Genomic DNA, 19,832 nt, shown 5'->3' on the forward strand with positions numbered 1-19,832 from the left:
GATAAATCATATGACTCCAAACAAAAACTTGCACCAGCCATGCTCGATCATTACAAGCGCACAAAATCGATATGTTGTATTGTTGTTTTTTTTATTTCACCTTTATTTAACCAGGTAGTCACAACACAAAATGAACAGACCGATCAGATTTGAATTGCTTTACCTCATTGTTAGGCGAGAGTGGAGATCCTCTCCGATGCAGTTTTTTCGGCCTCAGATCTAAGCCCGGGGTTCAAAAAGAAAAAAAGAAAAGAAAAACGACGATATCGGCAAGATACACATCTATATACACGTAAAGGGATAGCCTACGATCCACAAGCAGGATAAAGAGAAGCACACCTCGATGATTTCCTGGTTTCGGAGAGAGAGGATTTGAAAGAGTGGATACAGTAGTAAAGCGCGCTTGCCAACTCCAATCAGGATCGGAGACTCATCTCTCCTTTCTAAACAGACTACTACAAACGAGCGAACAATGTCAGGACAAACTAAAGCCTCTTTCTCAATTTTGTCAAAGTGGGAACTCCTCTTGATCGGTAATGCTGGGAATCTTCTTTAGACCTTCCCGGTCTGTGTAATTTCATTGGTGTTTAAACTCAACCCGCCTCCAGTTTTCAACTCGAAGTAGGCTTTCTTTCCATGTTCACCGGCCCCTCTATGTAGTTCGATTTTTTTTATTGCAATACCGAATCCTTAGGACGTCCCCCCATTGAAGTGGACGTTTTAAATGGGTTATTAAGGTTTGGGTTTTGGCGAGGGATGTCCCAAGGATCCCGGATAGCACTAACCTTGGGAAGAATCCACACCACTCTGCCTTTCCCTAGTGGTTGAAAGGCATAACTCCAATTCGGGTGTTCAAGGCAGTTGGTGGAAAGTTGGGAACATACTGTACTTAGAATTTAAGCAACATAGGCCTGTTGCACTAAACAAGACTGCCCTATCTATAATCAACGTTGTGCACATAACATTAGTAATGGTGAGACAACAAGTAGTTTAAGAAACTAGCTGTAGGCTCTATGTAGGCTAAAACAAATAATTATATTGCCACATACACCAGATAGGTGCAGTGAAATGTGTTGTTTTACAGGGTCAGCCATTGTAGTACAGTGCCCCTGGAGCAAATTAGGGTTAAGTGCCCTGCTCAAGGGCACATTGACTGATTTTTCACCCTCCTGGCTCGGGTGTTCAAACCAGCAACCTTTTGTTTACTGGCCAAACGTTCTAACCGCTAGGCTACCTGCCACCACTATAGGCCTACTAACTTCATACATAATGAAGGAGGAAGATAATGGGAAAGACTATTTAAGCAGTAAGGGCCAAGGAGGTGCAGTATATGGCCAATATATACATGAAATATTGCACTGTATTCCTAAAACTTCTTGAGCGATACTGTAGCCTATTTTCTCCGTATGGGGGAGAGGGAATTGGATCAGAAAAGGGAGGAATGCATTACGTCTCGATGGCATGTGTAAACATCTGAAGCACTGATAGGTCTTAATACACACACACACACACACACACACACACACACACACACACACACACACACACACACACACACACGACAGCTGACCATTCTACAATCTACTGAGCAACTGTCCCACAATTTGAGCACCCTCCATTCAATCTGCTTTCTGCTGGCCACTACTGAAACTGCACCCCAAAATAGAGTACACATTTTCAAGCTCATGTTAATTATATAATCTGATTTTCCTCAGAAAAACATGTCATTTTTTGGAAGACGGGAGAAAATGAAAATGTAAGTGTGTCAAAGACTCCTCTACTCCCAGAAAGTGGTTCACCCAGAAGTAGACTGTGCTGTAATGTTAGGATTCTCCCCTCCTGTCCTCTGTACCACTTTTCCACAGTGTGACGTCAGCTCTCTCCATAGTTGGCACAGTTTCACATGGGGCCTGATGGATTTGGACACCAGTGATTAGATAATATGAGAGTTAGATTAAGGTAGAGACCAAGGTTATGTTAGAGCGGCTGGACAGTGAGAAATAAGAGGAAGACCCGGGTACATTAAGTGTGTGTGTGTGTGTGTGCCCTCGTGTCAGTGAGTCTAGGACTGTAGCAAAAATGAGATTGAGAAGAGATTGAAAATTAGTCTGGGGAAAAAATGGAATGGTGGTAAAGGCAGGGTCCTTGAGTACTAATCATCTTCATAGGGATTAAAATGGGTCATGGATTATTTCACTGTGCATAATAGATAATAGAACCATATGCAAGAGTTATTTTGACCACAGATTATTTTTCAGGAAATTAAATGTTGGCAGTAACCACTGGAACTTTCAGAAACAGGTTTGACAAGGTAATGATCTTCTCATCTAACACAATGTCCAAAAGATTGTTTGTTAATACATCCTAGATTCATAAGAACATTTTAATTAAAATAACATGCCATTCAGTTAAAAGTAGTGTGTGTGGACAGGAGAGCGGGGGAGGGGTAGAGACACTATGTGTTTGAGATCTGTGCTGGTCGCCAGGCAGAGGGAAGCTAAAGAAATTTTAGCCCAAATGAGTTGACCCGGACTAGGTCTATGACCTCTACTAGGGGAATTGGGGAGGATCACCTGAGGCACTGCACAGTGGAAGAAGATAGGTATACCTTAAGGAAGATACCCAGCTGAAACTCTTAATTTTGTCTTCATGAGGACAATGCTTTATCAAACCTTAGAGGTTTATCCCTCTTTAACTTTTTGTTCGGGCTGTAGACTGGTTGTGTTTGACAGGCACATTGAGTGTTGCTCTGCGTTCTGCACTCATGTAGCCTGGAGTACTTAAAGTTTAAGCACGCCCTCTACTGGGCGGCAAACAACATACACTACTAATATACACCGCTAGATGGCAGAAAATACTACAGGTTTTAATTGAGAGGAGAATGGTTTTATGGGTTGATAGTGATAATGAAGTGTAGACCTACTATTTTGTTCGAGAAAGAAAAACATTCCAGTCAGGTTGTATACAGAAAATACATTCGTCTCCATGTAGTAATTGCACCTTTATCTGATGTAATAATGTAATAATTGCACCATTATCTGATTGATAACAGGAAAAGAACAACACATAGCAGAGCAACATAGCTGGCCTGGCCATGTAGCAATACACATTGTATCTCCACATTTTCCTTTAGTCTGCAAATAACATATGGGATGTCTATGTATTAATACTTCTATATGTAGGCCTAATTAAATGAAGATTTTTTTTAAAATAATGTTGGCCTTGATGTGTGGGGTAGCAGCACTTTTTCTTTCACTGTGATGAGGTGACCTCAAGTGTGTGTCACAGGAGGTTGGTGGCACCTTAATTGGGAGGACTGGCTCATTGTAATGGCTGGAGCGGCATAAGTGGAATGTATCAAATATTCAATTCGCCCCGTTCCAGCCATTATTATGAGTCGTCCTCCCCTCAGCAGCCTCCACTGCTGTGTAATAGAGTTGATACTCTATCACTCTTTCTCTACCTGCCTCGCTGCACTGACACCCCGACCATGGATCTGCTTGGAAACAAACTGCGGCAGCTCGGGTTACCGGGCACGATCGATGGCGAGTGTGAGCCGCATGCCGGGCGAGGGTGATGCATTGCGCGGAGTATCAACACATGCCCGAATGCTATCATAATCACACTTCCCCTCTTATGCGCCTTCTGCCCCAGCTGCCAACTGAATAAAACATCCCCCTTCCTGCTGAAGATCCACACCCCAAAATCTGGAGGGAACTGGACTCATGAAGTCTCACGTAAAGACACATGGCACCCTTTTCTAGAACGCAATAGGAATGAATGAATGAATAGGTGTGCATGTTTGTAACTAAACAGAACACTCAAGAGACTGCATGTACTGTATTATTGGTGATAACATGAACTACTGCAGTAATATACTGTATTATTGGTGATAACATGAACTACTGCAGTAATATACTGTATTATTGGTGATAACATGAACTACTGCAGTAAGAGACCGAACAAAGAGAAGGAAGACAGCCCCAGGCTTTGAAGGGCTAGGTGGGCCAATAAAGAGCATGGGAAAACTCTCAAAAGCTGAAAGTGTATGATGCATAACAACCATGAATAGGAATGGAGTAGCTGTGGGAATAGAGAAGCACAATAGTTATAGTCAGCTATAAGAGGACTCGCCTCAATGGGAAATATGGAATAGGAATCAACACTTAAGACTGAGTGAGATTTAGGCTAAATTGCATACAGGGAACTGTGAGATCTTGCTTCTGACTGCTCTGCAAACATTAAAATGGCATTAACTTCACAACATTCAAGATGGGAAACTTAACTTGTTATTTTGGGGATAAGGAAGAGTTTGCCAAAATTCCTCAACAATGTTCATGTATCATGTCCCTCCTCCACTGGGACTCTAAAGGTTAGATGATGCCAATCATGAAGACATAACAGGATTTATGCATAACTAAGTGTCCTATTCTTTATGCCCAGCAGGGAATACTCTGACCTTTGACCAAACCTAAAGAGCCATGCAGTCTGTTAATTCAGACGTATGATTTAAGAGCACTGTAAAAAGAAAATGATTGTGCTCTTCCACATATGCCACTTAATGGGCAATAACCTTGTCACTCAAGCCTACCACACTGGTTTAAGTGCCAACTGTTTGAGAAGAAATAGATGCTATTGAGACAATTAGCTAACAAAGTGGTCAGGAGAGGGTGAGCCACAGCGAGGGACAAGATGATACGGAGAACGCAGAGCGGGGTGTGAAGTGACAGTCATCACATCTGGTCTCATCTATAATGCATGGGTCTTTAAAACGGCAGTTTGTCACATATTGAGCGCTGCCGCCTGAAATCAACACTGACACCCTAGCTTCTGCCAGGGGAAACAGGCTAGAGGATGGAGAGAAGGAAGGAGAAAGAGGAGTCAAGAGTCAGAGTTCTGTTCATTCCAACATATCCCTAGCTTTCAAGCCTGAAATGATTTTGAGATAGAACATACAGTAGAGAATACATCTGGCTAAGAGTGTGTAGACATACAACACTTTGAATACCATACTTCTCGTATTTTATTATTAAAATGAAAAACTAAAAGAGCGCCCAAAACAAAACAGAATGCCAAGAACGATCCTAATCAGCAATCCAAAGAGTGAAGTTATCATTTTCTCACACTAAATTCTAAACACACAGCTCAGATTCCTCTCTGATCCAAAACAAAACATAATTTTCACATAATGACAGTCCACCCACTGCCTGCCATCATCTATTTGACAAAGACAGGTGAAGTGGGCAAATTAACAGTCTATTTTCCTGTGATGAGGGGGTTTCTCAGCACCACGATTACAGAGTCTCCTCTCAGGAACATCTTGGAGATGTAACGGTCCTTGTTTACTGGTTTGGACTTCTTCTTGCCCTTGCCACTCTTGGGAACTTCTGTCCACATCTCCTTCACATTCTCCAGGACCATGTTGCAGTGTCTGCATTGAGAAAGGAATACAAATGTATGCAGTTAACCAAAAAGTATTAAGAATTAAGCCTTTGGGAGGATATGGGTAACATTTGATGACGAAATGCAGACATTTTCTTGTGTCTCTATTTGCTGGACATTTGTGATTAACCGTATAACTCCAATGGATGACTTCCCAACTCAGTGGCCTAACTACATAAATACCTGTCAAATGCCTTGACACGGCCAAGCAGCTTCTTGTTGTTTCGGCAGTTGACTAGGACCTGTGTGTTGTTTTTGACAGACTGGGTGAGCACAGACAGGGGCCCAGTATTGAACTCCTCCTCCTCTCGCTTCTGGAGCTCCTCAGGAGTCATCTCAGACTTGGGTTTATTTAACAGGCTCCTGGAAGGATTATTGAGGATGCTCATTGTTAACAGAGTTCAACTCCAGGCAATTCAAACATTGTTGATAGACTTCGTGATGATGATTATGGCGACTTGACACAACTAAAGTTAATTCAGACCAACTGTTAGCTGCTAACAAAGTTTGAAAACTGTTTCACATGAAGAGGCCAAAGACAAGATGTATTAGCTTGCTGGCTAATAAGTTCCCATTTTTATTATGATCAACATGGGTCATCTACAATATATGTTAGCTAGTTACAGCAGTTACTATCGCTAATAACGTTAGATCATCATGGCTGGCTAACGAACAGCTATCGTTAGCCAGCCAGCTAGACAAATTTAGCTACACATCTTTCCACAGTGATGAGGTCTCTGTTTTACTGTATCCAAACAAAGCACACATTGTACTTACATATTTTCTTCAACTAATGGCGATTTTAGCAGGAAAACTATCTAGTAAATATGTTAGCTTTTTGCCGGCTTCTTCAATCGCTCCAACGCCACACTCGTGTGTTGTCTGTCCAACGGCTTCCGGGTCCCATTTTAAAATATTGCAATAACTTCCGGGTTGCCTTAACATGTATTTATAATACATTATCTGGATACATTTTATTTATTTATGCAATGATGTAAATGCTGTCTCAGTTGTAGATTGCAGTAGAGTAAATTAACTATAATTTAGAGCTTATTCGTATTAATCTCAAGATGATTTTAGAAGAAAATTATTATTTGTGAGAGAAAGAACATGATACTTAAAACACACAGGAGATTCCCTAAAAACCTGCAACAAAAAGTCACTTCCGGTCGTAGCTGTATTGAAGTGTCATGTTTTTAGGTCCCGGACACACAGAGCTTTAGGCTACATATCAGCGATCACTGCAAATATTGGCAGACACAGACCCACAGGTAACTCTGTTGTAGACCTGAGAGGAGACAGGGAGACAGAGACAGGGAGACACCAACCTTATTTCACAGGGTGGCGGCTCTACCTTGTTAGGTGATCACACCCACAGTGTGCTGATTATGGAGGCCCAGGTCTGGGACTGATTTACAGTGCTTGACTATCATTACGAAACTTACCAAACAGCTTAGACTTGCCCCTCTTCACTCACTCACTTCCTTAATGTCCCCCATAAGCCCCGGACGAATTATTCCAGAGGGGCTGGGATTTTTTACTGTTTCTTGTAAAGTGGGCTTTTTAGACTGTTAGCTGTCCATACACCTATGTCAAGGTGTGTGTGTGTGTGTGTGTGTGTGTGTGTGTGTGTGTGTGTGTGTGTGTGTGTGTGTGTGTGCGTGCGTGCGTGCGTGCGTGCGTGCGTGCGTGTGTGTGTGTGTGTGGTCTAGCTACAGGGTCTTGGTGAACACAAGCTGCTCCTGAGTGCTCAGACACATCTTGAGGCCTGCCTCAGTCCCTCTCCTGATGTTGATTTACTCTCTTCCCTGTGGTACTGTGAGTCTGCTGGCTGAGGGATTTAGAGGTGTGGGGTTATTATCAACGCCTGTCAGAGGATAGCTGTTATTTATTACTGAATTAACAGCAAACAGGACCATATTACAGTTGCCCCAGGATACACAAAGCCCCATTCTGTACTAGCTTACCTGTTGATTCACTCTCTCCCTCTTTACCTCTAAACCACATTTACTCATGTGAGTAATGAAAATGTTATTATAATGTTTGTATCTAGATGCTAAGTTTGCCAACAGTGTTGGTGTAAGGTTACATGATCCATCCTAAGAGCAGTATCCTGGTCTAACCGCAGCCGTCTAGGAAAGGTGGCTACAGTCCCCATGAAGCATATTTAGTTTGATAGAGGCACACTTCGTGTTTAATTGCTAATTTGTAATTACTTTGCCACCATGGCCTATTTATTGCCTTACCTCTCTTATCCTACCTCATTTGCACATGCTGTATATAGATTTTTATACTGTATTATTGATTGTATGTTTGTTTATTCCATGTGTAACTCTGTGTTGTTGTATATGTCGAACTGCTTTGCTTTATCTTGGCCAAGTTGCAAATGAGAACTTGTTCTCAACTAGCCTTCCTGGTTAAATAGTTGTAAGAAATAGGTGAGAAAAAAAATATATATTTTTTTTTCTCCAGAAATCTGTCCTTATCTTTGTCCTCACACGTCTATTTTTGTTAACTTATATCTCGGATGAGCCCCAAGAAAGGTGAGGGAAAATTCATCAGGGGTTGATGTCACGTGCAGGCAAAACAGTAGAAGTAGATCAATGAGATCAGCCAGACTGTGATATTTATCTATCTATCTCCCTCCCTATACATCTCAGTCAAGGCTGGTTCTGCCCTTTATCACACCTATGTAGTTTCAGTTTTGAACTTTTGATGATCTTAAAGGCCCGGTGCAGTCAAAAACATGAGTTTACAATGTTTGTATAAACCATATATAAAAAAGTATGTGGACACCCCTAAACATGAGTGGATTCGGTTATTTCAGCCACACCTGTTGCTGACAGGTGTATAAAATCAAGCACACAGCCATGCAATCTCCATAGACAAACTTGAACAGTAGACTGGCCTTACTGAAGAGCTCAGTGACTTTCAATGTGGCACCGTCATAGGATACCACCTTTCCAACAAGCCAGTTCATCAAATTTCTGCCCTGCTAGAGCTGCCCTGGTCAACTCTAAGTGCTCTTATTGGGAAGTGGAAACATCTAGGCGCAAAAATGGCTCAGTCGCAAAGTGGTAAGCCACACAAGCTTACAAAATGGGACCGCCGAGTGCTGAAGCGCGTAACATCTGTCCTTGGTTCAAACACTCACTACCGAGTTGCAAACTGCCTCTGGAAGCAACGTCAGCACAAGAACTGTTCGTCGGGAGCTTCATGAAATGGCTTTCCATTGCCAAGCAGCCGCACATAAGCATAAGATCACCATGCGCAATGCCAAGCGTCATCTGGAGTGGTGTAAAACTTGCTTCCATTGGACTCTGGAGCAGTGGAAACGCGTTCTCTGGAGTGATGAATCACTCTTCACCATTTGGCAGTCCGACGGATGAATCTGGGTTTGGCAGATGCCAGGAGAATGCTACCTGCCCCAATGCATAGTACCAACTGTAATATTTGGTGGAGGGGAAATAATTGTCTGGGGCTGTTTTTCATGGTTCAGGCTCCTTAGCTCCAGTGAAGGGAAATCTTAACGCTACATCATACAATGACATTCTAGACGATTCTGTGCTTCCAGGTTTGTGGCAACAGTTTGGGGAAGGCCCTTTCCTGTTTTAACATGTCAATGCCCCCGTGGACAAACCGAGGTCCATACAGAAATGGTTTGTTGAGATTGGTGTGGAAGAATTTGACTGGCCTGCACAGAGCCCTGACCTCAACCCAAGAATGCTGACTGCGGCTGAATGGCTGAATGGAAGCAAGTCCCCCCAGCAATGTTCCAACATCTAGTGGAAAGCCTTCCCAACAGAGTGGAGGTTGTTATAGCAACAAAGGTGGGACCAACTCTATATTAATGCCCATGATTTTGGAATGAGATGTTTGACGAGCAGGTGTCCACATACTTTTGTTATTGTAGTGTTTAGTTCCACAATATGAGGATGGACTAATGCTTTGAAATGTATGAACATGAAGATCATCCCGGCAAAACAGGCTGAAATATCAGGCAGTCTTTTCAAACAGCTCTTACACTGAAATGGCATTGAGTTTTGGTCTGCCTGGTGACATCACCATGCAGTAAATGAGTTAATAGACCAATAAGAAAGAGTTCCAATCCTCTCTGACAAAAACAGCTAGTTTTCAGTTTTCCCCTCTCCACTCCCAGACAGTCCTAACAAAATTATTGCTTGAGGAATTGCTCTTTGCTAAGAAGCTATTTCTGTTTCTTTTTGACCATTTTAATAAAAAATATATATAAAGTAAGGTACTTAATTGTTACCCAGAAATGCTTGATATTGAGATAAAAATGGCTGCATTAGAACTTTAATACTTACAGATACAGCAGCATGGCTATTTGTGGTGGTAACAGTGGGTTTCTTCAGCAGGTGCTATTGAAGTTTCTGTCTAAATATGACCATGAGTCTGACACAGAAAAGTGTTGAATGAGCTGAGGGAATGTGTGTATGTTTATGTGCTGGATTCCTTAAGTACTCATTGATACTCACTTCCTGTACCTCAAGTATCACAGAACCGACTCTTATGTTTTGAATGTATATGTCATACAACTCATCACTTTTATATCACTATTTTTGTTTTTATTGCACACACATTATAAAATGGATCACATTATTATACATATAGCCTACAGTATATGTATGACATGCATAGAGTTCCCTGTACACAAACATTTGCAGGCTTTAAAGGGAAAAATATAGCATAAATAGCTAGTGCAGATATAGTCCAAATCATGCAGGACATAGTCACCACCTCTGGGATGAAGCATTTCTCAAAGCAAGTGGCAAGAAAAAGTATGCAAACTCTTTGGAATTATGTGGATTTCTACATAAATTGGCCATAAAATTAGATCTGATCTTCATCTAAATCACAACAACAGACAAACACAGTCTGCTTAAACTAATAACACACAAATGATTGTATTTTTCTTGTCTATATTGAATACATAATTTAAACATTCAGTGTAGGTTGGAAAAAGTATGTGAACCCCAAGGCTAATGACTTCTCCAAAACCTAATTGGAGTCAGGAGTCAGCTAATGTGGAGTCCAGTAAATGAGACGAGATTGGAGATGTTGGTTAGAGCTGCCCTGCACTTTAAAAACCACTCAAAAATGTTGAGTTTGCTATTCACAAGAAGCATTGCCTGATGTAAACCATGCCTCGAACAAAAGAGATCTCAGAAGACCCAAGATTAAGAAATGTTGACTTGCAGAAAGCTGGAAAGGGTTACAAAAGTATTTCTAAAAGCCTTGATGTTCATCAGTCCATGGTAAGACAAATGGTCTATAAATGGAGAAAGTTCAGCACTGTTGCTACTCTCCCTAGAAGTGCAAGAGCACAGAGCACTCAATGAGGTTAAGAAGAATCCTGGAGTGTCAGCTAAAGACTAACAGAAATCTCTGGAACATGCTAACATCTCTGTTGATGAGTCTACGATATGTAAAACCATAAACAAGAAAGGTGGACATCACAGAAGAAGCCACTGCTGTCCAAAAAAAACATTGCTGCACATCTGAAGTTCGCAAAAGAGCATCTGGATTTTCCACAGTGCTACTGGCAAAATATTATGTGGACAGATGAAACTAAAGTTGAGTTGTTTGGAAGGAACACACAACACTATGTGTGGAGAAAAAAAGGCACAGCACACCAACATCAAAACCTCATCCCAACTGTAAAGTATGGTGGAGGGAGTATCATGGTTTGGAGCTGCTTTGCTGCCTCAGGGCCTGGACATCTTGCTATCATAGATGGAAAAATTAATTCCCATGTTTATCAAGATATCTTACAGGAGAATGTAAGGCTATCTGTCCGCCAATTGAAGCTCAACAGAAGTTGGATGATGCAACAGGGCCATGACCCAAAACACAGGAGTAAATCAACAAGAATGGCTTCAACAGAAGAAAATATGCCTTCTGGAGTGGCCCAGTCAGAGTCCTGACCTCAACCGGACAGAGATGCTGTGGCATGACCTCGAGAGCGGTTCACACCAGACATCCCAAAAATATTTCTGAACTGAAACAGTTTTGTAAAGAGGAATGGTCAAAATTCCTCCTGACCTCTGAGCAGATCGGATCCGCAACTACAGAAAACGTTTGGTTGAGGTTATTGCTGCCAAAGGAGGGTCAACCAGTTATTAAATCCAAGGATTCACATACTTTTCCTACCCTGCACTGTGAATGTTTACACGGTGTGATCAATAAAGACATGAAAACGTATAATTGTTTGTGTGTTATTAGTTTAAGCAGACTGTGTTTGTCTATTGTTGTGACTTAGATGAAAATCAGATTAAATTTCAAGATCAATTTATGCAAGTCCAGGTAATTCCAAAGGGTTTTTCTTTCCACTTTATTTAGCTTAGTTGTATTCTAAAATGTAGGAAATGCACAACACAGCATTGTGTTCATATTGAGACACAAATGGAGACAATCCCTATAGTTTTGATTGTGACGAAATAGGCTAGTGCAGATGGAGAGAAAATTCTTAGCCAATGTTTTACTTTTAATTCTGGAGTATCCAAATAATTATTGACGTTTGTTTCTAATTTATACATTATTTTAGTTGCATCAGAGTAAATACTTTATTCCAATACCTTTTCAGACGTGACCAAATATTTCGTTTTTTAATTAATTACGCACATCCTTCCTCAAGCAATACGATTGATAGAGGACATTTAAGAATATTGTTATTTTAAGTTTGTTTTAAGTTAACAGTGATTTGTCGAAGCACATCAATTTCTCAATTTATATTAATGGAAATAAGACTCATCATTGGACAATCTCGCCAGTTTTCTACAGATATCTGTAGAGCACTCATGGGACACTGTTGGACAAGTTATTTTCATTATTTTATATATATTTTAAATGATGTTCCATATAGCCAACATCCCTAAGACTTAGGCCTAAAAATCGCAAAACGGAGTTATAACACCAAGAACGAAAAAACGAATACAAATGTCAGAGAGTGATGAGCCTAAACGTGCGTAAAAGTAGCCTAAACGGTGATGCAAAATCTCGCAATAACAATCTCGACCTGGTTAATTAGCTTAACAGATGCCAAATAGTTGTATTTTTTACGACATCATTCACCATTATGAAACTATCTTACGGCATCTCTCATCTTGTGATGTATAGTTAGTATTATGACTTAAATGTAAATGTAATGTAAATGTATTATATTTGGTATTTTAATAGGCTACTAACGAAATGCTATCAAAGAAAAATACACTTTTTTAAGTGATCTGAGCGCACCACAAATATTGCCCATTATTCGTGAAATAATACAATATTATTCTAGGTTATTGCACTGAAAAAAATTGAAATGGTGAGTGGTGTTTTTAGTGATACGTTTAGATGATTATTTAAAAAAGAAAGATTAAATACATGTTTTCTTTCCAAAGACAGATAGGACTATTTGGATAATAGCAAACTCACATCAATTATTTAAATCAATTTCGCAGTATTGGTAGATATTAGAAAGATGCAATCCTTAAAGAGAAACATACGTTTTTAATTTAAATTTGAGAATTAAATATGGTCATTTCCCTGCATCCCAAGAAAGATTGGTGTTGAGGGTGCTCGTGGGGCTGCTTGGAGGAAAATAATTAGTGAACCCAATGCATAAACTCCCCAAGCAATCCGATGGTCCATTCTTTCCGGAGTAAATGTGTCCGTCTGGAGATGCCTTAGATGAGGGGTACTCCTCTTGGCAGTTGCGGTTCTAGACCATTTCAACTGGGGGGGCCAAGCTGGGGCCAGTTGTACTGTTAGAGGGGCCAGTTACATTAGACGTTATTGTTGTCATATCGTTTTCTTCACTGCATTGCAGGCATTAGCAGGCAAAAGACCATGTTCATAATCATCATCGTTGCCACTGTCTAATAACGGATTTAAAAAAAGAATGATAGCAAAAATTAGTTATGTAAAAATGATTTCATAGTCCACATTTAGGGGAGCCACAAGGGGGTCCAAAATTGTTGTCACAGGGGTACTCCCCCCCCCCCCCCCAGTGCCTCCTGGTACCATGCATTGAACGTCGCCGGGTGGGGTACCTGGTGAGTAAAAATAACTCGCTTGTCCTGAGAGCAAGTTAAAGGAACAAGGGTTAGGGAGAGACAAAGTGCATGGCAACGATGAAGAGGCGAATGTTGTGGCTGTGCTCATTTGGTGATGGCGACAGTACTGCGCGCCTCCACCCATGCCAACATAAGACGACTCTTGGTTTGTTTGGAAGAGTCGGTCTGCCCTAGCATTTATGGCACTCACGTGGTGTGACCGTTGAGAAAGGATCGAGGTGGCATAGTTGGACTGATGGGGCCCTGTGCCCGGGAGTGAGTGCGCAGGATGTTGAAGGTTTAGAAACGATGGCACCGGCCAATAAAAGGACCCAGTGAACGCCAGCCCGGCGGCAGTGGTGGTCAAACGGGAATCCCGTTTAATTGCCAGCTTTGCCCGCGTGCCCGCTGTGGAACGGCACCGGAGTTTACCAGTTGTGCCAGCTATGAACATGTTCTCGCTTGAAGGGTCAAGCATCCAGTAGTTGCCTTTGCCTGGGTCATCATAATGGCGAGGTATTTTGACAAAGCACTTGTTCAAACTCAGGTTATGTCGGATGGAATTCTGCCATCCTTGTCTATTTTCTCGATAGTAAGGGAAATTGCCTATGATGAACTCATAAATGCCGTTGAGGGTAAGACTTCGCTCCGGGCTCTGGCGAATAGCCATCATTATCAGAGCGTTATAGCTGAAAGGAGGTTTCTCCGGTTTGGCTTTTCCTTCTACTCCTATACATGTCTTCACCTCTCCAACTCTCTCGGTATCTTCTCCGTCTTCCCTTTTGCCATTTCTGGAGACTCGTTTGTCCTCTTGGACTGCGTATTCGTTATTATCACAGTTTTTGTCTCTATGTAAATCATATTTTCCATCTTCAGCCCAAACTTCTTTAGGCCTAGCGGATAGCCCCGAAGAAATGTGTTTTCTGGAAAGGGGCTTGGAGCATCGGGAAAGGATCCCATCCAGGGCGGCGCCGTCGTCACTCATCACTCCCTCTCGTCGAAACAGCAGGCTGCTGATGCTGAATGAAGACTTGTTGAAAAATCCGACAGGGGCTTTCAAATCTTCCATATTCAACATCACCCAGTTCCCACGGTGTCTGGCAGTCTGAAGAGAAGGAATATCTAAATCCACGAAATAAGACGCACAACGTATTAGGGTGCGAAAGACAAAATGCGCCCCTCGTTCGCTGCCAACTTCACTGACTGACTGATCGATGAACTCACAGGTTCAATTATAACACTTCCGAGGAGCGTGACACTGAAACCAGTCACCTGCGTCTCGCCCTCTGGTACTGCCTCTCTCCACTCCTTTCCATCTGTTTACACAATAACCTGGCAAACAGCCAATCAAATACGAATTAGGTGAAGGTGTGTAAGTAATTCAGGAGGAGGTAAACTCTTAAGGTAAGTAAACAAACAGAGAATGTAAAAGAGACGTAGGTGCGGGCAGCTTGTGACGCCTAGACGTCTGCCTGCAGGGCAGCTTCCTGCACAACAGTTGACAGGTAAGATTTGTTGTAACATCAAGGCGCACAGCATGAAGCTGCATTTATGTTTCACATTTTCCTCTCTTTTCTCCCCCTTAATCCTACACCATGCAATACAAGTGTACACTTGTTTGGAATGTTGTGCCTTTAAACATTGCTTACAATGTTGAAACATTTACAGGTAGGCCTACAAGCTTTTCTCCCTTTGGCAAATTGTTTTATTTGATTTTTTGTGTGATTTGAGAAGCCATTTCAATTCATTCCTAAAGCTTAAACTCATCCAGCACCACACAGCAAGTCAGGACAATATAATATTTTGGCCACCCACAACTGAAATCTCATCCAGTTTTCTGTCAATAGTTTGTATTTGTTCAGCAGCATATTCTTTGTATTTACTCTCTTAATGTGAGTTACTCGTACACCTTTCTCAGTTCTTATTTCCTAGAAAACTTTATAGCAGCACACTCATAGAAAAAGGAATATAATGGTATGTGGACAATTTTATGTGAATACCAAAATAAATAATAACGTTTAGTCTAATATTTATACTAAACAGATGACCTCTACAATTACACTGTGAATGGGTGGCAATTTACAACAGATAATTTCTGAAGCTGCTTGCACATCAATTGACAAATCAATTGCCCGGACCGATTTTGGGAAACCCTGCTAGTATAGGCTATGGCTATGATGTTCTGGGTAATCTCTTCCACCAGCCAACTCTCTCTGTCTTTTGAACCAGCAGCAATTGAGTCTGTGGATGAGGTTATGTTCAGGGAAATTTGAGATGTTTTAGTGCAGCATATAGTCTCTCCCCAGGACATTCGGTGTCCCTCAAGTCTCTGTCTCCAAGTAGGATTAATTCAGGGTGCAAATGTCCCTGGGAAACCCCACACTGCAGGAGCTGTTTAACAGATGACAGGGCTGCTGGACTGGGGCTCTCATCTGAAACAGAGAAGCATAACCCATTGGTACCAATGCCTTACACACTGTAAGGACCGGGAGATGGAAAGTCCAATATTGTGTTTTTTACTGTTGAAGTTGCCCATGAAGGCAATGGCCAAAGAGTTGTGGTTGTTGCCCTTGGTATGTGCGCCCACAACACCCCAGCCACGGCCCTCATACACTGTGCAATCTCCCCCAATAAGAAAGCTGCAAATGCCAGAAAACAGTTATTATGCATATAGTATTATCCAAACACAATGAATGATGGAAAATACCTGGAAAGGAGAGGTCACTCACTTGTATCCAATGTCATCAAAGTTCCTATCCTGCATATGCATTCTCTGTATGTGGATGAGCTGGTCCATACATTCTTGGATGCCCCCGCAGTGCAACAGTGCCGTGTGGTGTTTGACAACTCTTTGAGCAGGATACTTGAGGGTCTCCCGGCATCGAGGGGCTGCTGCTCCCCACTGTCCCCGAGTAACCACCTCTACTGAAATGCATGCATATGGGTAACCAACCACAGTAAATCTGTGATGTACCATATCCAAACTGTAGACCTAACAATTCACGTTAGTTTACCCATTCATAACAAAGTATCATACCTAGATCTCAAAGCATCATCAGAAATCATTACCTTTCAACAGAAGTCATATAGGTACTTCCTTACCAGTGACTCTTACGTCCATGTATTATACTATCCAGAATTGCTTTTGATTTCGTCGCTAGAGGTCATTGAAAAGAGGCAGTTTCCTTGACGTTCCTCAGAATAAGTGACTTGTTAACAACATATTGTTAAAGGGTATGTGGACTGTGTTTCTCCAGCGGGTTATTACATGTTCTGCGTACTTTCCTTTCATGTGCATGCCAATCATATTACTCATGCTTTTCTCAATGACACTATTACGCTCAGTGGGTCTAAAACGCATTGAAAATTACACATTGGGAAATACACTGCAGTGGCCAAACAGATATGCCAAGATACAAAAAGGGAAGTCGAAGCTACACCACTAAAGAGGAACATTTCATATGCCCAACTATAAAAGAGAATAAGTTTTTTTGCCTTCTATATTTCAGCTCTTTTTTTTGGATGCAAGTATTGCAACAGAGATCGGGTCTCACGATAGTGTAACAATGGAAATTCAGGAAACATTTCAAATACACAACAGTGGCATGCAAAGTCTTAGAGAAGTCTTTCAATCAAGTTTTTGAAAGAAAACAGAAGCATTTCACAACAAAAGTTTGTCTTTTTTAATTTCAAATAAATGTCAAAAGTACTAGAGCTAATACATTAACACAAGTATGTCCCAACAGGTGTTCCTCCACAACATGGTAAGAAATTGCATTTAAATGGTCCATACAAATCTTAGCAGTTCCTCTACGTACACTCCAACAAGATGATGAAGATCTAACACCCAAAGTTAGTGTTCCTGTAAAAGTTTCTGAGTTGGCAGAGTATTTTAGCCCCACACATCCACCAGTCTTTCTGATTTAAGCAACAGTGAACCCTTGTGAGACATGGTGGCCTGTTGGGCAACAGCAGATACTGTGGATGCATACATCAGGCCTCCTCTTCATCCTCCTCACTCTGTCCAGCAGTGTCCACAGTGAGGGGCTGTGCAGACATAGTACAGCCTCATGGCATCCTACAAAGAAAATAAAGCAGTAACTTTCATATACACCACATACCAATGTCTCCATATAGCTCAGTGGACTCTAGAATACTGTAGTATTTCTAGATTTAGCAACTATTTGGGGACTATGATGAACAATTAGCAACGTACCTCAGCCTTCATACTGTGTGACTGGAAAAACACTGCCACCTTGTGGCCGCACTTGAAAAGAGAGGGACGAGATCAATATTTTAGATTTATCTGGAAGGGAGATACCTAGTCAATTGTACAACTGAATGCATTCACATGAAATTTATCTTCCGCATTTAACCCAACCCCTCTGAATCAGAGAGGTGCGGGGGCTGCCATAATCGACATCCACGTCTTCGGCGCCCGGGGAACAGTGGATTAACCGCCGTGCTCAGGGGCAGAATGACAGATTTTTACCTTGTCAGCTGACATTATTTTGAAATGATAGAGATAGTTTGTGAATAGAAATAGTGTGGAGAAAATGCCTGATTTCAGAGAGCTAGAGGAGGGAAATAAAGAACGAGGGTTTGTTTGAGTGTGTTTGTGTTGGCCACCGTCACTTTGGGCAGGGGTGATCCTCTGTCTGAGGTAGCGTTGGATCCTGGGACACATCTGCAATGATCTGCTCAGTTCACTGAGGAGAGAAGAGACAGAGAGGTGAGACAGAGAGAAGAGACCAAGAAGAGACAGATACAGACCTGCCAACCCTGTCCAAGTTTTAAGAGTACCAGAACCGCACGGCAAATTGGGAGATTCAACTCGAGCACACGCCGAATTGGGGTTTTCTTTTCCCCAGCGCTTGTGCGTGTGCTGTTTGTGAGTCTGATCGCAACGTATCTTTCTTGACAGCGTTCCATTTACACATATGGTGAAAGTCACTAACAATATCTAATTAGAAAGAACACACAAAGGGCATTTATTCTTGGAGTTTTTAAAAACATTTTATTAAACAAATAATAACAAGTTATTTGTTTAGGTACAAAATGTACAAACGTCTTATCCGCGATAAAAAAAAAATACATTCTGATATGATAAGAACAAATGTTTGACGCAGAGCATCAGTATCAAATAAACATGTTATCTATAATATAAACGCTATGATAGGAAACAGTGGGTAGAGGAACGCTTGTCACCTCTCAAACAGGGCCAATCACTAGGGCCAGCTCACAAGTATTGGCTTTTTAGACACGTTCCTAATCAACACTAAAAGCAAATTCATTTTGAAAATATAAAAACAAAAACAAATGATAGCATCGACACAGACCGCAAACTGGCTACACAGAGCCAGGGGCGAAAATCTGATATCAACTTTGGAGGGGACAATTACATGAAATGTTCTCAAGAGCAATTCCTGGGGGGGACACCAAAAGTAGTGCTGTAACACATAGCCTACATTGTAATATGGTAAATGTATATTGAGGAACCAAAGAAATAAGGTGTTTGCCGTACTCCTAACTACCAGTACCCCAAACTACACAACTAATCACAACAGCAATACCATTGCCTTTAACAAATCTTAGTTCAGTCACCAGTTTAAGTTGAGAGTGGGCGTATCCATGGCATTTTCCAATTATGTTCCTATTTTACAAGTCCAAAAAATTGAGAACCTTTCATAATGTTGCCAAACAAAGACTCAACAAACTTACCTGAGACTTCCTGTCTCTGCCAGTCTGTCCCTGCATATCTATCCCCAACTCTGCTGTCTGTGTGCCATCTGTTGCCTGCTCTGCCTAATGACATCATTGTGAAACATTTCCATTAGAATTTCATTTCTTTCTTATGAACATTTTATCAACTAGTCTTTGAGATATTAGGCTACTAGGGTTCTTACTATGCGTTTTGGTGTATTGAAAAATACTCTGATGTCCGTCTTTTATTTTTCTGCCATTTTTCTACCTGGCTGGCTGGCTGGCTACACACACAGTGTGTAGGTTATTTACAGTAGGAGATGGGCTTCTATCATCTTCAATCATTCTATTTGGGCTTCGATCTAAAAGGTAGCTAGCAAATGTGAAACGGATTAAAATGACAAGAGTTGACAGCTGTATGAGTTCACCATTTACACAACATATGCTGCAACCTTTTGTTGAGAGAATTGCGTAGTTGGTACGTAAAATGCATGCATGTTGGTAGCCCTGCAGATATGAGACAGATGTGAGACAGAGAGAAGATACAGATACGAGACAGAGAGAAGAGACAGAGAGTGTGTGAGAGAGATGAGCAGTGCTTAATTTGAGCAGGATCCTGCACCTCTC

General features: G+C 41.5%; 3 protein-coding genes and 1 pseudogene across 6 annotated transcripts in view; all 4 read right to left on the reverse strand.

Annotated features, from left to right (window-relative positions):
• Positions 1-845, reverse strand: part of LOC115163521 (vasodilator-stimulated phosphoprotein) — a 40,841-nt gene extending 39,996 nt beyond the window's left edge. The window contains exon 1 of one of the 2 annotated variants that reach the window (XM_029715502.1): positions 164-845. In XM_029715502.1, coding sequence (XP_029571362.1) covers positions 164-168 — 5 coding nt within the window. In that variant the 5' untranslated portion in view covers positions 169-845. The remainder of the gene's footprint in view (positions 1-163) is intronic. The other variant, XM_029715501.1, reaches the window with a different exon arrangement.
• A 4,154-nt stretch (positions 846-4,999) lies between these two features.
• On the reverse strand, positions 5,000-6,359 carry LOC115163522 (small nuclear ribonucleoprotein Sm D2). The gene is made up of 3 exons (XM_029715503.1): positions 6,220-6,359; positions 5,626-5,805; positions 5,000-5,431 (listed from the first exon to the last, which is right to left on the reverse strand). Coding segments are annotated over exons 1-3 (357 nt in total). The 5' UTR covers positions 6,222-6,359; the 3' UTR covers positions 5,000-5,256.
• A 314-nt stretch (positions 6,360-6,673) lies between these two features.
• LOC115162841 (forkhead box protein G1-like) lies at positions 6,674-14,765 on the reverse strand (annotated as a pseudogene).
• A 419-nt stretch (positions 14,766-15,184) lies between these two features.
• LOC115163523 (peptidoglycan recognition protein 1-like) lies at positions 15,185-17,012 on the reverse strand. 3 transcript variants are annotated; one of them, XM_029715506.1, is made up of 4 exons: positions 16,605-17,012; positions 16,232-16,424; positions 16,023-16,141; positions 15,185-15,934 (listed from the first exon to the last, which is right to left on the reverse strand). In XM_029715506.1, the coding sequence occupies exons 1-4, from the start codon at positions 16,621-16,623 to the stop codon at positions 15,762-15,764; spliced, it is 504 nt and encodes a 167-aa protein (XP_029571366.1). In that variant the 5' UTR covers positions 16,624-17,012; the 3' UTR covers positions 15,185-15,761. The 3 variants fall into 3 exon arrangements, with proteins under 3 accessions (XP_029571366.1, XP_029571365.1, XP_029571364.1); XM_029715505.1 differs by having other exon boundaries at positions 16,232-16,427; XM_029715504.1 differs by lacking the exon at positions 16,605-17,012 and having other exon boundaries at positions 16,232-16,525.
• Positions 17,013-19,832: the final 2,820 nt, after the last annotated feature.

Source organism: Salmo trutta, chromosome 26 (genome assembly GCF_901001165.1).
Source record: "Salmo trutta chromosome 26, fSalTru1.1, whole genome shotgun sequence".
Lineage (NCBI taxonomy): Eukaryota > Metazoa > Chordata > Actinopteri > Salmoniformes > Salmonidae > Salmo > Salmo trutta.